At 38.9% G+C, this 16,892-nt stretch overlaps 1 protein-coding gene across 3 annotated transcripts in view; it reads left to right on the top strand.

Moving 5' to 3' along the window:
• The window catches only part of CDS1 (CDP-diacylglycerol synthase 1), a 66,971-nt gene that overhangs the window by 29,484 nt on the left and 20,595 nt on the right, over positions 1–16,892 (top strand). For all 3 annotated transcript variants that reach the window (XM_017851641.1, XM_017851642.1, XM_017851643.1), the window contains exons 3-5: positions 689–785; positions 8,778–8,875; positions 9,593–9,732. In XM_017851641.1, coding sequence (XP_017707130.1) covers positions 689–785; positions 8,778–8,875; positions 9,593–9,732 — 335 coding nt within the window. The remainder of the gene's footprint in view (positions 1–688; positions 786–8,777; positions 8,876–9,592; positions 9,733–16,892) is intronic.

Here is a 16,892-nt window from a genome sequence, read left to right as displayed (position 1 = left end):
AATTTCAGTGCTACCAGTTGAATTAATAAAATCAGAAAAGTCCTAAAGAAAAACAGCAACAATTCTAAATATAGATGTCATCATTTGTGTATAAGAGCATTCAGAAATCACCATCCATGTATTTGAATTATTCTGGATTTTTCATACAAGGCTGCCAACAGTTTATATGACATGGTCACACAAGGAGTGATATTTGTATGGCACACTGGGGGTGAAGTGTGAGGCTTGTGGTGGTGGTGGGGTGCGTGAATGCTACTTGGTTTTTGTTTTTGTTGTTTGTTATTATATAAAGTGAAGTAGTGGAATCTTTTTTTTTTTTTGAGACAGAGTCTCGCTCTGTCGCCTGGGCTGGAGTGCGGTGGCGCGATCTCAGTTCATGCCATTCTCCTGCCTCAGCCTCCCGAGTAGCTGGGACTACAGGCGCCGCCACCACGCCCGGCTAGTTTTTTGTATTTTTTATTAGAGACGGGGTTTCACCATGTTAGCCAGGATGGTCTCGATCTCCTGACCTCGTGATCCGCCCGTCTTGGCCTCCCAAAGTGCTGGCATTACAGGCTTGAGCCACCGTGCCCGGCCAGTAGTGGAATCTTAAAGTAAAGGAAAATTCATAAATCTGGCAAATCAATACTGAAACCACAAAAAAAACCTTAAGAACACATTAAATACTAACTTTACATTTTCTTTGTAGGTGGAAAAACTGGTGGATACGTGGAATTCTCACTCTAACTATGATCTCGTTGTTTTTCCTGATCATCTATATGGGATCCTTCATGCTGATGCTTCTTGTAAGTGTTTGACTTTTTCCTGAGTATCTCTTGCTTTGTTTTTCAACATTTATATATGATTGAAGTAATTTGAACATATCATAAAAAATAAGTTAATTCAACACTCAGTCATAGCATATTTAGTTCCTTTAAGTGTCTTTTATTTCATGATGATTTGACTTAATCTTTTCTGTTTGCAAAATGACTATTCAATGTGTTCATTCAGCAGAGACCAAATTTGTGTAACAGGTACATGTCTATGTGTCTGACATTGTGCCAAGTATATTTTATAAAAGATATGACATGAGCCTGAGACCTCGTCTCTACAGAAAATTTTAAAAAATAAGCTAGGTGGTGGTGGTTCATGCTTGTAGTCCCAGCTACTGGGGAGGCTGAGGTGGGAGGATCACTTGAGCCTGGGAGGTCGAGGCTGCTGTGAGCTGTGATTGTACTACTGTACTCCAGCCTGGGCAACAGAGTGAAACCATCTCAAAAAAAAAAAAAGACAGAAATATACACACGTACCATGAACATATGACTATTAGCTAGATCCCTGATTTCAAGGAACTCAGTGTAATGGCAGAAACATACAAGTAACCATACGAATAAAAGTATGATAAATAAGCGAGATAAGTTCTATGATAGAACAAAGGAGTGCACAGTAGAGAAGCACCTAATCGAGTCTGAGGGAGAGATGAGGAGGGGCTTTCAGAAGAGAGAGTACCGAAGCCGAGTCCTGAATACTGGACAGGGAAAGGAATTCCAAAGTGGAGACATCCTGGGCAGGCCAAGGAGGGAGTGAGAGGATGCGGTCCATTGGAAGATCTGCAAGTTGTATGTGTAGAGGGTGTCTTTGTAGGGCACTGGAGAGGCAAGGAAAAACCATTTTGGGAGTTTTGGATTTTGGTGTGTGTGGGAAGCTCAACAAGTCAGGAAGCCAAACAAGTATTTTAACCCTTCATTCATTCATGTAACAAATGCTTCCAAGATGCCTGCTATATGCCAGGCATTACATTAGTTCTATGGATGATACAGTGGTACTGAGAAAAATGTACCTGTCTCTGCCCTCATGGAGCATACTATCTGCACTTTAAAGAGTTGATTATTTACAGTCAGATGCCACCTGATGACATTTTGGTCCGTGATGGACAACTATACGATAGAAATCCTGTAAGATTATAATGGAGCCAAAAAATTCCTATTGCCTCGTGATTTTATTCCAATTGCCAACAGTATTCAGTAAGTAACATGTTGTACAAATTTGTAGCCTAGGACCAATAGGCTATACCATATAGACTAGATGTATAGGAGGCCATACCATCTAGGTTTGTGTAAATATATTCTATGATGTTGGCACAACAACAAAATTGCCTAACGATGCATTTCTCAGAACATACCCCTGTTGTTAAGCAACACATGACTATATATAATCACAAACTACGATAAGCATTTGAAAAAAAGAATTATACTAAGACAGCAAAGGCGGAGCTGGGAGCCTTTGCAGAGGCACAGTGCCAAGCACGTGGGCTGCGATCTGAAGGCTGAGTGGGAATCAACGAGGTAAAGGATGGAGTCTGTGGGAGGACCATCACAGGCAGAGGATTCCTGTGTGCAAAAGCCCAGATATTTAAAGCATGAAACATTCGAAGCCCACAAGTGTTGGAACCAAGGAGAAATGCATTTGTTGAACACACTCATCAAGCACTTAGGCAGTGCTGAGCGTGGTTTGACAGCACACAGCAAGAGCCTGCTCTCTGGGGTGCCCTGTGGCCTTCTTTATTAGTATTATCATCGTTATTACTTTTTCTCATTCCTTCTCAGTTAATCCGGGCTCTTCTTACGTTCTCATCTCCTTCATCTCTGGTTTCTCTTGCCCACTGAGAAATGTGTTTATCCATTTTGCCAGTCTCCCTCCATATTCAATTATATTCGTAGCTCATAAGCTTATGAGCTATATGATATGGTTTTCCTTTTATTTTATAAAAGAATAGTTTTGATGTGAAATTAGACATGATGAAAAAATGCCATCAGCTCTTGAAGCCACTTAAAGTGGCTTTTATAAGCACCTCGAAGCCTCTTTCACTTCTCTTCTTGTCCTCTCATTAATTTTACACTTCCTTGGGGAAATCAAGTAATGAAAATGAGAAGAAGTTAATTTCTTTTCTGCTAATTTGCTAAGATCTGAAAGTGCTTTTTCTCGCAAAGGAAAAATGGATAATAAATAGGATAGACTTAATGTGAGGGCAGAGGAAGCCGAGCTTGAAAGCCAAGTGGGCAGGCATGGGCAATTGTCTGGGTTTGATTCCAGGAAGAGGCCCCCCAGCTCCCAGTCTTCTGTCGCTGAATGTGCCAAGGGCTAGAACGACCACCACTGGCCCTGGGACTTGGACATTTAAGAAGCAAGTGTGTACAGAGCACTTTTCAGTGCTCTGGTGGTGAGTGGGCAGGCTCGAGGAAGAAGGGAGCTAGTGAGAGCAGGGAGTTCCGCAAGGCTTTGTGGGTGGAGGGACCTTTGAGTATGGCCTTGAGCCGTGTATCAGGGTGGAGGCAGCTCACAGCATTCCCTGGGTGGCAGAAAAAGGTGCTTTTTCCTGGAGCACAGGCCCGAAAATAATTAGAGATCAGATTCTGGAGGGCCTTGCAATACTATGTGAAGAAGTTTGAGTTTTATTTGGGAAGCAGTGAGGAGAAGTATTTTGGGAGAATTTATTTGGAATTAATAATTAAGAATTTATTTGGGAGAAGTAAGGAGTAAGAAGAAAATTTTGATCTAAGGTATCAGAAACCACCAATATCCTAGATACACTGACTTAGGCAGGTTTGGTGGGTTCCCCTGTGATTTACATGTTTCTCCAAACTGAACTGTTGAGTATAATAACTAGAGCAAGAATTTGTGGATTAAAAACTATTTTCTAACCACTCTTTATGACAAAATTCAAGACAGTTTTAAAGGCATGCATGCATACATTTGGATTCTGATTTTTTAAGAGAACCATAAGTGTGCCTACAGTACCTGAGTTTTTTTATTTTTTTCTACTATGAAAGGAAAATATGATCTTATTACAAATTATTTGCTTCAATTGGTGAGTTTAATTAAAGAAGAAAATAAGAATATTAAAGATCTGGCCAGGTGCAGTGGCTCATGCCTGTAATCCCAACACTTTGGGAGGCCAAGGCATGTGGATCATTTGAGGTCGGAAGTTCGAGACTAGCCTGGCCAAAATGGTGAAACCCCGTCTCTATTAAAAATACAAAAATTAGCCAGCTGGTAGTGGCATGTGCCTATAATCTGAGCTTCTTGGGAGGCTGAGGCAGGAGAATCACTTGGTCCTGGGAGGTGGAGGTTGCAGTGAGCTGAGATCGTGCCACTGGGCGACAGAGTGAGATCCTGTCTTTAAAAAAACAAAAAAGAATATTAAAGATCTAAGTAAAGTAGGTTTGAACTGTTATTGGTTATTTAAGTTTATTACATATACATACATGCATATGTATATATAATGTTTATATGATATTTATGTTAAGAGGATATGGATGATTCACACATATAGTTGGTACGCAATTGATATTACGTTATGTGTTTTAAAACCTTATTTCTATTCCTATTCTTAACTAGATCATTTATATTTTGAGAAGGACACATTGTATCTAGCTTGCAGTTGCCTTATAATGTCAGCACTCAAAAATGACTAATTCAATATAGTTTCATTAAAAACTTCTAGGAGGCCAGGCACGGTAGCTCACGCCTGTAATCTCTGTAATCTCAGCACTTTGGGAGGACGAGGTGGGCAGATTGCTTGAGGTCAGAAGTTCAAGACCAGCCTGGCCAACATGGTGAAACCCTCAATTTTGCACTTCCCAAATCTCTATTCAAAATACAAAAAATTAGCTGGATGTGGTAGCGCACACCTATAGTCCTAGCTACTCAGGTGGCCGAGGTAAGAGAATCACTTGAACCCAAGAGGCAGAGGTTTCAGTGAGCCGAGATGGCGCCACTGCACTCCAGCCTGGGAGACAGCATGAGACTTTGTCTCAAAAAACAAACAAACAAAACTTCTAGGAAATTACAGGTACTATTTTAATATGGAATGCATACCCATATTCCTTAAAAGGCCTTCTTTTGTCATTTTTAAATTGTTGTATTCATGGCTTAGAATCGTACTTTCCAAGTGATGGAGTTACTAAAGCATGTTTTGATTTAAAGACAGATGTGAACACATAGAAGATATTGAAAGCAAATAACACTACCTTTCCCCCCCTACCTTCTTGGAAACTGTTGTCATTAAGTTTTAATTCATGCTATGTAATTTACTTTTAAATGGTGTGTTTACTTTTTCCCATTATGAGAGTTGTGTAAGTGTGTTCAAATTACTTTGGAAAATAGATAATTAAAAATAATCATTCCAACCCTGTTGTTGACTACCAAAATGCAATTAGTAGTGTTATTTGGTGTATTTTATTTCATCACTTTTTGCTTAATTTGTGTTTTTAAAACCATGGTCATAATAATAGTGTGACTAACATTGTGAATCCTGCTTTTTAAGCTAAATATCACATCAAAAATTTTGTGGCCAGGTGCGGTGGCACACACCTGTAGTCTCAGCTATTCGAGAGGCTGAGGTAGGAGGATCACTTGAGCCCTGAAATTCCAGTCTGAGTCCAACCTGGATAACATGGCACAACCCTGTCTCTAAAAAAAACAAACTTGTTAAAAAAAGTTTTGTGTTGTTCTGTGGTCTTTATAATCATTAGCTTTACTAGATTGTCTACTTGATAGAATGTAATTCATCATGCAGTTATTCACTTAAAGTGAATGAATACCTGAATTCATTCAGTGCATCATTTGAAGTTATTCAAATCATTGTGTTATTTTTAGACATTCAGGTTATGTTCTGTTTTTTTTTTTATCGTGAATAACACTATCCTGAACATATTAGAACATAAATATGCTCTAACGTTATATGCAGGAGTATTTTCTTAGAAAATATTTGCAAAGTGAAAATAGACACTTATTTGGATAACCCATAGGTACTATAGTTCATACTCAAAATGTCCAGATCTGAACTTCTAGTCCATACCTCAGCCATCCAGAGTAAATCTGTTGTCAAAGTTAATGATACACAGACAAATCTCTATGCAAAGCATTTTATTTGGGAATGTATATATATATTTTAAAAAAACAGAATTGCACTTCAGAGCATACACCCAGACCAGGGTTGTCTTTAGTATGTCTAAAGAACAAAGAGAAGGTTGGGAGTTTTATTAATGAGAGAAGCTTGGGAGTTTTATTAAAGAGAGAAATGCTACATACTGTTTTGAAAGAAAGCCCATTGGCACTAGTAAAGTTTTGGGGAGTTGGCAGGCTCTGATTGATGAGTGACAGTGGTGGCAGGTAAAACTAGTCCTAGAGTCATGGCACATTGTTGTTTCAGCAGCTACTAAATGAAACTGGTCTGAGGGTATGGCCAGCTGTTTCAGCAGCTGGGCTTTGGATAATTCGTGGAGCAGGTGCTATGTGCCCTGAGTGCTTTTTCCACTTGGCTCCTCAACTCTGATTTTAGTTGAATATGACAATTGACCCAATTTGTATAATTTTTTCGTACTGTCTACTTTTCCAAGCCTCTCGGTGTTATTTTGTGTTCCCTTTACTCCCTTAGCCCCTCAATTTCCTCACTCACCAGGTCTAGTCAGTTCTGCCCCTTCTACTTCTCTCCTATCTTCTTCTCTACTCCTCTGCCACTTCAGCTGGATAGTGAAGTGGCATCTTGCCTGCCTGACTGCCTTTACTCTTGTCACCTGCCCAGTCCATTCTTTCCACTTTATTCTCCCAAACTCTCATGTCCAGTCATGTCCTTTCAACTCCTCGGTGCAGTGCTTCCTGCTGTTTCCTAGGATTCCAGGACCAGGCTCATCTCTTTCTCTCCTTATTAACCCCACCTTTGTCTTCCAGCAACTCCACCCTCCTAGTAGTTCCCTTAATACGCCCCATTCCCCCTACAGGCGGTGACTCTGCAGATCCTTCTCCTCCAGCTCTGCCGTTGCCCACCCCCTGCCCCTGCCACAGGTGTGTCTGCCTCTACACACGTCCATTTGCCTATTTCACATGGGTTGTAGTCGTGTTTCCTCCCTGAGAGACGTACCTCTCTGTGAACAGATGCCATATGTTATTTCTATAAGTCCTCAATAACTAGTAAAGAGTAGACGCTTAAATACTGACTGTTGTTTTTAAGGTTCTTGAAATATTAATTGGGCCAACAGAGTCCTTTGAGTGTACATTGCTACCAGTATTGATGGTGTGGAGTATTAATGTCTGTGTAATCCTCCAGTCCTGGAAGATACACATACAGTTTTAAGATTTCGACAGTACTATTTGGAACCTTTTGTTTTCTGTTTTCCTAGAAGTTCCGTATTAATTGTCCCTGCAAGCTATAGTTGATTATATAAATATAATGTGTGCTATTAAAAACACTTTTATTCTCCCCTCTCAGTAAAATAAATACAATTTAAGGTGCCAGTGGATGTACCCTAGCAAATAAGTTCATAGAAATTACATCAGTATGATATTTTAAAAGCCCTTCGGAGCTGACTAACTTTGCTTTACTGTTTTATCTTAATACTAAACATTGTCTCCGTTCTTTATTTTTGTTAGAAATGACTTGATATTATATACAAATGTTATTTGAAGAAGGACACTTAGATTTCCTCCTGTCTTTATAACACATTTATGACTTTTTGCTAAAAGTACTGTTTATGGTTTCACATACATTTCTTTATCATGTGGCTGAAAAGAGACATTTATTTTTTAAAGTATGTGATTGGACATGTAATCAGTATAATGGGAAAAGATAGCTTAAGAATACCCTGAATGGTAGATTTTGGAAAACTAACTTGTGGAAATCTTAAAAGGAAATCCCAAAATATATCCTCTGACAGAGTTTGGTAAGCTTTTTCTGTTAAAGGACCAGATAGTAATATTTTAGGCTTTAAGGAGCTGCATATGTTTCAGTCACATAATCTTGGATTTTTAAATAACTCTTTAAAATATAAAATCCATTCTTAGCTCAAGGACAGCATAAAAACAAGCCCCTGGAGAGTGCTCTCTAGACAAAAAAGCTAGTCTGCCGTATTCACAAAGATTTTTACCTCTTAATTTATGATAATAAGTATTCGACTTGCCATTTGCTCTTTGAGTCTTGAAATTAATAGGTCAAGCACTGGGTATGATGCTACATCTTGAGAAATTACCTTCATCCAGGTTGCTGAATGCAGCAGTTTGAAGGACTACAAAATAGAACATCAAAAAGGGATTTATAAATGTAAACCCATTTAATAGGTGTGCAGTCAGGACACTGTGTAAACAGAAATGCGTAAACTCAGTTGACTGGCCAAAGTGGCTTCAAATGTGGAAGGTTGCTTATACTTTGCTAAGGTAGCCCAGCTTCGATTGACCAGTGAGTAGCTGACTATGGGAGAGCTGACACAGCTGGGAGGATGAAAAGGCCATTCCAGGGTGACTGGGTAGAAAGTGTTTTAACTGTTTGTCCTGACGGTATCTTTATTACTTGCAAGTATAACAATGCATGGTTACAAATAAATATATACAAGCAAACTTTCATATATGATTTTCTTAGGGTATCTCAAGAAACATAATGGACAAGTTGGACAAAAAGATTCTCCATCTTGAGAAGGACAGTCTCAATAATGAAACAGTAATGAGGGATAAATCCTAGTCAACTGTGGCCAACCAGATCCCTCAAACTTTAAACTCCAGTGCCATTCCCCACCCCGGGAAGGATCTTCCAAGCCTTTTTGAGTAAAACATTATTTTGTCCACCCCTTTGAGGCATCACTTGATTTTAGAGATATGGAATATTGCATTTTTTTACTGACATTTAGAATAATTAAAAATTGGTAGATTAAGATTTTTAAAATACGTATGACAAACTACTTTATTGAATGATTAAGCATAAATCTAAACATTGAGAAATGTATGTTAATGTTTTTTCTTGGTTTCAGGTTCTGGGCATCCAAGTGAAATGCTTCCATGAAATTATCACTATAGGTTATAGAGTCTATCACTCCTATGATCTACCATGGTTTAGAACACTGAGTTGGTAAGTAAGCTTGAAACTATTTCAAATATGAAAAGTTAATTTCTGAAGTTTGGGGTTATTAGGCCTTGATTGCCTTACAGAGGAAGAATCCCGGCTCATTTGGAGTCCACTAGGAGCATTAGAAGAGGGGAGATGCCAGTGCGTGCAGGTCAATGGGGAGACAGGTTGAATTACCTCTTCTTTCTTTCCTTCTTAATCTTCCTGAGGACAGGTAGGGATTTGTCTTAGGACTTCTACTATTAAAAAGCATTAGAGCTGTGAGTAGTTAGGAGTTAATTTTCATTATGAACTTAATACCTCAATATATACACCCACACATTATACATACATACAAAGTATTAAAATCATACACATACATACACACATTATACTACACACAAAGTATTAAATTTATACACACACACACACACTGCTCCCACCTCCCAAGGGTGAAGGATTGTGTGTAGGTAGTATTTTCTACATCGTTTCCTGATTATCTCTGGCATTAGATTTTCAGCTAAATAAAGGTGTGAATTATATTTGGTAAATTTTTGCTAATCAATAAATTTGAAATTAAGTTTAAAACTGGAAAATAACATTTTGGTAAAATATATCTTGAATTGGTCTTCTGAACTTGGTTTTGATCTTTGTGTCATCAGAATGTAGAAAATAATTTTGTTGAGTTTGACGGGAAGGAAAGCTTCAAATATAGAAAAGCTAATTGTTTTTAAATTACAGGTACTTTCTATTGTGTGTAAACTACTTTTTCTATGGAGAGACTGTAGCTGATTATTTTGCTACATTTGTTCAAAGAGAAGAACAACTTCAGTTCCTCATTCGCTACCACAGATTTATATCATTTGCCCTCTATCTGGCAGGTAAGTTAAGGAATATTCTGTATTGATATGTAGCTAACACATTTTCCATGTTTATTTTTATTTCTGTTATTTAAATTCGTAATTTTTTGGTTACATTTTATTCCAGCCTCTCTTTTTCATTGTTTCTCATGTATAAAGCTATTTCTTTCATCATGTTCTTAAATAGCAATTACTCCCTTATAGTGGGTTTAAAAAGTGCTTATTAAGAATCACTCCAGGCCGAACTCTGTGGCTCAGACCTATAATGCCAGCACTTTGGAAGGCTGAGGTGGGCGGAACACCTGAGGTCAGGAGTTTGAGACCATCCTGACCAACATGAAGAATCATGACGCTGCACTCCAGCCTGGGCGACAGAGCAAGACTCCATCTCAAAATAATAATAATAAAAAAAGAACAATTGTAGTTAATTAAAACATAAATGATTTATATCATTAATATATGCATATTAGTTTTCAAACTGAATTTCAAAAGAGTTATGATGTAAACAGCAACCCTGCACCGCACCGCTTTGAGATTTATTCCTTTTTTCTAAGTAATAGGCCTATTTCTTAGTTTACTTTAGGCATTATCTATTGACGTCCTGTTATAACCTACCTCACTTCTTCATACTCAGTTTTTTTCTAGTCACAGTTTGCATTAAGTAGGTACTCAAAATATCACTTCCTGTAGAACAAAATAGTATCTATGATTACATTTCCTTCTTTTACTACTTTTTGTTTTTCCCGAACTGAGTAACTGCCTCACCTTCTCTTTCCCATATTTGCTAATTTCAGTGTAGAGATCCTTAATTTCTCCTTCAGATTTGCCCATGTCTGTTGGCAGTGTTTTCAGATATTTACACAAGTCAGACAGTATATCAGTTGCCTTTTTTTCTGGAGATTTCTATACCAGAGACCTCTGCATTCCTGTTCCTGTGTGAGCTGGCTGCATTTGGGCCCACTGCTGAGCTGTCCTCATGATTTGAGCCCATTTCTTCCATCCCAGGTCTTCCGTCTCTTGGTTAACACCCTCACTTTGCTGAAGCATGGCCTGCTGTAGTTTCTTATGAAATGATGTGTAGAAGGTAGATGTCTTATGTTTGTGCATTTCTAAAGATACCTTTGGTCTATTCTCACAGCTGATTGCTTTGGCTAGGGCTCACACTTATTGTTAGACTTTTACTTAATAATCCAGGTCAGAAGCCTAGGCCTCAGTCTTGCCTTCCACCAGGCCTTTTCTCCTTAGTTTCTCTAGAAAATATGTTTAGGCACCTGTAATTTCTCAGGTCTACTAACAGTTTTCTATCTGTTTTCTAGCTTCCAAATTTTGTAGACATGTTTCTTCTTTTCTCCTTGACATTTCTTCAGTTTTCTCTGTTCTCGTGGGGCTTCCCCTTAATTTCTTTTAATGTTATTTTGCAGGGACACCAGGATGGAATACAAACTGTCATTTAAAACAAAAGCCGTAACTAGTTTTATTTTTCCCTTGGCTTAAAACAATTTGTTATTTTTGCTCACAGTCCTGCGGCTTAGCGGGCTTAACTGAGCAGTTCTAACCCCAGACCTCCCACGTGGTTGCCGTGAGACAGAGGCCGGTGCTCATGTCTTAAGTGTGCTGGACATCAAAGATGGCTCCTTTTCATGACTGCAGTTCGTGCCGCTTGCTGACTTGGGCACTGACCTGTGGCCCCTCCATGTGGCTGGGATGGGACAGGCACCCTGGGCAGGTGTTTCAAGAGGCCTAAACTAGTGTGTGTGTATTTTTTTTTAATGAAAATATATGCCCATGATAAAAATTTAGACTAGAAAGGAGTATTTGATGAAACTTTCCTCCACCTCAGGGCCTTACTTACAATATCTGGAGGCTTACTATTGTTATTCCAGAAATAGTCTGAGTATTCAAGCTTTTATGTTTATATCCCCCTTCCCTTTTTCTTATACAAGTGAGAGTATCTCTTCTGTACCATTTTTCACTTCATACATTAATAGCTTATAGATGGATTTATATTGGCACATCTACATCTATCATTGTATCCACATCTGCAGTTACATCTATATTGATATACAGCAATAGCTGAGAGGTAGAATGTCGGCATATAAGGTGATTACTGTTTTCCCCTTTGGTTTTGCTATAATTTATGCTTGAGAATAACATCTCAATTGAGTGTGGACCAATACTGTAATTCATTTTCTTTGTTGTTTCTTTTTATATATTTTGTCTTTGATTATCGCCTCCCAGTCAGCCCCTTTTTAGTAATTCTTTGTTTCATGTGTGACTTTTGGACTCTACTTCTATAAAAATACAATCAGTGTTTCGTCTTATTTTTTTTTTGAAACAGAGTCTCACTCCGTTGCCCAGGCTGGAGTGCAGTGGCACTATCTCGGCTCATGGCAACCTCCGCCTCCTGGGTTCAGATGATTCTTATGCCTCAGCCTCCCAAGTAACTAGGGCTACAGGCATGTGTTACTGCACCTGGCTAATTTTTGTGTTTTTAGTAGAGATGGAGTTTCACTATGTTGCTCAGGTTGGTGTCTAACTCCTGGGCTCAAGTGATCCTCCTGCCTTGGTCTCCCAAAGTGCTGAGGTTATGGTCATGAGCCACCATGTCTGGCCTGGTATTTCTTCATTTTTCTAACAGTATACTTATTTCTGCCATAGACATATTTTACCGTTTCTTATTTTACACTCAGAATCACAGAAACTTACTGAAAGTCATTAAAGTCATTCTTTGAGCAAACATTTGAGTGTTTTTCAAATGCTAGGTACTGTGAATGATGTTGAGGATATAAAGGGAAATGAAGCGATTGTGTGCCTTCCAGGGTCTTGAAGCTGGTGAGATGTGAGTCTTCTAGTTCATTGCTGAAATGTGAACAAGTTCTGGCAGGAGCATGAAGAAGAGGAAGGAAGGCCATGGAGGGCCTTTGAGAAGAAATGACAGGTTTCATGAAAAGGAAAGAGCAAGCAGGCAGTTGCCAGGTATCGGATAGTAGAAAAGTCCATTCCAGGCAGAGGAACAGCTGTGCAGGCATGAGAATGAGAAAGGATTGCATGTTTTGGGTTCATGGAGGCATTGCAGATAGGGAAGGTAGGCAGGAGCCACATCTTGAGAAAATTTGTGTGTCTTAGGAAGGGTTTGGACTTTATATCTGGGAAAACATTGGAGGATTTTAAGCTAAGAAATGATGTAACCAGATTGTAATTAAATGAAGTAGGTTGGGAGACATTATCAGGCAGACTAGATAGGAAGCTACTGCTGTAATCCACACTAAATGTAGTAAGGACCTAAACTCTTCCGGTTTGTAGTTAATACTAAATGAGTATAAGTTAGAAAATAAAAATACCACAGGCTGATCGTAGAACCCAACTGCTATTTTATGACAGTCTATGAAAAGTTGTTTATGTATCACAGGTTATTGGCTTAAAATGCACATCTTTGTTGAGATAATTGCATATTCACATGCAGTTGTAAGAAACAATAGATCTTTTTACACTTTGCTCAGTTATCACCAATAATAGTATTTTGCAAAACTATAGTACATTACACCAGGATATTGACATCATTATAGTCACACAAATGTACTTTTTGTTTGTTATTTTGAGATAGGATGTCACTGTTTTCCCAGGCTGGTCTTGAATTCCTGGACTCAACTTACCCTTCTGCCTCAGATTCTTTGGTAGCTGGGATTACAGGCGTGTATTACCATGCCCCGCTCTATAGGTATACTTTAAAAATGCAGCCTCATAGTAAGCTAGGAGCTACTCAGTTAAATGATGTAACTTCCAGTATAAAACAGGCATAGAATACTAGAATACTAGATGTCTATTATCATTTTAAGGGTGGCCTAAAAATGGCTCAGTTAGACCAAAAGCACCCATGGTGTACCTCTCTTGTTTGTTTAATTCCCAGAGCGCAGTGCAGGACTGGCATTGAGGGTCCGACTCTGTATTTGTTGGATAAACGATTAAAAGGCTGAGAACATGCACATCCACACACAGTGCTTCTTAATGATATTTTCTTAGTATCAGTGTTTTGTTTGCTGAGTCTTGAGGCCTTAGTGGCTACTCTTGAAGTGCTTAGCAACATTTGTGAGCTTAGTCCAGCAAATGGAGTTAGACTTTGAAACAGGACTATGGAAATAGAGACTGTGCTAACATTGAGATATTTGTACCTTTCTTTCAAATTATGCTGTGGAAATCTTTGGAAGTCTTTTTGTTAAACAATATTCCAAGGGCCCTGTGAAAATTTTAGTTGTATTATAGTGGTCAAATGACTTCAGAAAATGTATGTCTTACCAGATTTAAAAAGCAGAGACAGTTCAAACTACTTCATTGACATTGAATTTTATTTAAATAAAATATAGGTATCTCCAATTCTGACCCGTCATGTCGTGCAATTACATGGTTAGCAGTGATATGTCAACAAACTTAAGGTGTTTGACCCTTAATATCATCACCTTACATTTCTTTATTCAACTATAGTGATGTGCTTATTATGTTTAATAAATTATTTTTTGCTTGTGTTTGTGCATGCGTAGCTATTTTGATTTCTTTAAAATTCTTAGGGAGATAATATGACTTGAATGTAACGCTTTCAGTTCAAGAAAATCGATGGACATACAAAACTAAGTTATAGCCAAAATTAATGCATAATTAAGATATTTTCCCCAAACATCCTGAGTATCTTTTATATCAGAGAATATTAATGAAATCTTTAGAAAAGTGTCACAAATAATTCACAAAAGACTGTATCTCCAAAACTACTTAAAATTTCTGAATTAAAGACTACTAAACTCTATATACATGCTAGTACTGGTTCTTAACCTTAGACTAACCATTCAGATTAATAGAAAACTTTTTTTTTTTTTGAGACGGAGTCTCGCTCTGTCGCCCAGGCTGTAGTGCAGTGGCCGGATCTCAGCTCACTGCAAGCTCCGCCTCCTGGGTTTTACGCCATTCTCCTGCCTCAGCCTCCCGAGTAGCTGGGACTACAGGGGCCTGCCACCTCGCCCGGCTAGTTTTTTTTTTGTATTTTTTAGTAGAGACGGGGTTTCACCAGGTTAGCCAGGATGGTCTCGATCTCCTGACCTTGTGATCCGCCCGTCTCAGCCTCCCAAAGTGCTGGGATGAAAACTTTTTTAAATGTTTAACCAATATGATGATTGGTTTGTATGGTAATCTCTACAATGCATATTCATTTAAAACTTTTTCAGAACAACTCAGTTGTAGCCTGGTGTCTGAGTAAAGGCACACAATGCTTTTTAAATTTGATATTAGAAAAAAGGCACACAATGCTTATTAAATTTGATGCTAGAAAGTTTTGATGGTTTAGGCAAGTATAATGAAGAATATAACCAAGTGAAAGAATGGGGGATGAGTCGGAAGCTCTAGTATTCAATCTTGGGCCCATCCTACTGTCTGTTTTTTGAATTAAGGGCTATATGTTTACTAAATTTTCACTAATCATCAATGGTAAATTTAAAAAACAACTTTATTTTTCATTTGTTTTCGGTGTCTTCAACAATAGTAAGAGCTCCTGAATGGCAGTGCCTATCTTATTCATTTTTGCATCTTGTTTCTGGCATATCAAAGGTGCTTAATAAGTATTTTTTATCTATTTTTCTGAAATTCCCTCTGTCTCATCTGTTGGGCTTTTCAGTATCTTGTGTTTTTTCCTTTACTTTTCCTGACCCCCTTAAAAATCTTCATCCTTTTTTTCTTTTTTAAATAAATTTTTTAAGAGATGGTGACTTGCTCTGTGGTCCAGGCTGGATGGAGTATAGTAACTTGATCATAGCTCACTGCAGTCTCAAACTCCTGGGCTCAAGTGATCCTCCAGCCTCAGCCTCCCAAGTAGCTGGGACTGCAGGTGTGTGCCGTCCTGCCCAGCTAATTTTTACTTTTATTTCATAGAGACAGGATCCTGCTGTGTTGCACAGGCTGGTCTTGAACTCATGGCCTCAAGCCGTCCTCCTTCCTTGGCCTCCCAGGGTGTTGGGATTATAGGCATAGGACACTGCACCTGGATTCTCTTGTTTTTGTTTTGTTTTGTTTTGTTTTGAGACAGAGTCTCGCTGTGTTGCCCAGGCTGGAGTGCAGTGGCGCGATCTCGGCTCACTGCAAGCTCTGCCTCCTGGGTTCACGCCATTCTCCTGCCTCAGCCTCCCGAGTAGCCGGGACTACAGGCGCCCGCCACCACACCCAGCTAATTTTGTTTTGTATTTTTTAGCAGAGATGGGGCTTCACAGTGTTAGCCAGGATGGCCTCGATCTCCTGACCTCGTGGTCCACCTGCCTCGGCCTCCTAAAGTGCTGGGATTACAGGTGTGGGCCACTGCGCCCGGCCTCTTGTTCTTTTTGGATATACCTCTCTTTAGTTTGTTGGGTAACTGGTTCTGCTTAATCGCTGGAGAACTCTTTGATGCTGGGCAATGAGATATACGTATCTTTGTATTGAGAACACCAGGCACAATACTATGTGGATAAATAATAAGTATAACTTTTATATAAAGAACTATATATTAGGATGCCTTTTCAGTACTTTTATTTATAGTACTATAACACATTCTGTGATTTTAATTTAGAAATATACAGGCCGGGCGCAGTGGCTCACACCTGTAATCCCAGCACTTAGGGAGGCCGAGGCAGGCGGATCATAAGGTCAGGAGATCGAGACCATCCTGGCTAACATGGTGAAACTCTGTCTCTACTAAAAATACAAAAAATTAGCCAGACCTGCTGGTGGGCGCCTGTAGTCCCGGCTACTCGGGAGGCTGAGGCAGGAGAATGGCGTGAACCTGGGAGGCGGAGCTTGCAGTGAGCCTAGATCGCGCCACTGCACTCCAGCCTGGGTGACAGAGTGAGACTCTGTCTCCAAAAAAAAAAAAAAAAAAAAGAGAAATAGTCATGCAAGCATTCTTTGTTAACAATCAGGGAAAAAAAATAAAACTATTAAAACTATGGATCCAAGTGTACAAAAAGTGATCCTTTCCACAGATTTATTAAAATATAAATATATTTTTAAGTATTGAAACATAAACTGTTAATATGTCCATACAGTTGTGAATGAGAAAGATTAAGTTCATATGTTTCTTTTTTACAATGTTTTTCTTTAAAAATTAATACAGTTGGCCCTCCTATATCCATGGGTTTTGCATCCCTGGAGTCAACCAACTGTGGATCGAA

This window comes from Rhinopithecus bieti, unplaced genomic scaffold (genome assembly GCF_001698545.2).
Source record: "Rhinopithecus bieti isolate Rb0 unplaced genomic scaffold, ASM169854v2 scaffold_33935, whole genome shotgun sequence".
Taxonomy (NCBI): Eukaryota; Metazoa; Chordata; class Mammalia; order Primates; family Cercopithecidae; genus Rhinopithecus; species Rhinopithecus bieti.
This window is presented reverse-complemented; position numbering and strand designations above follow the sequence as displayed.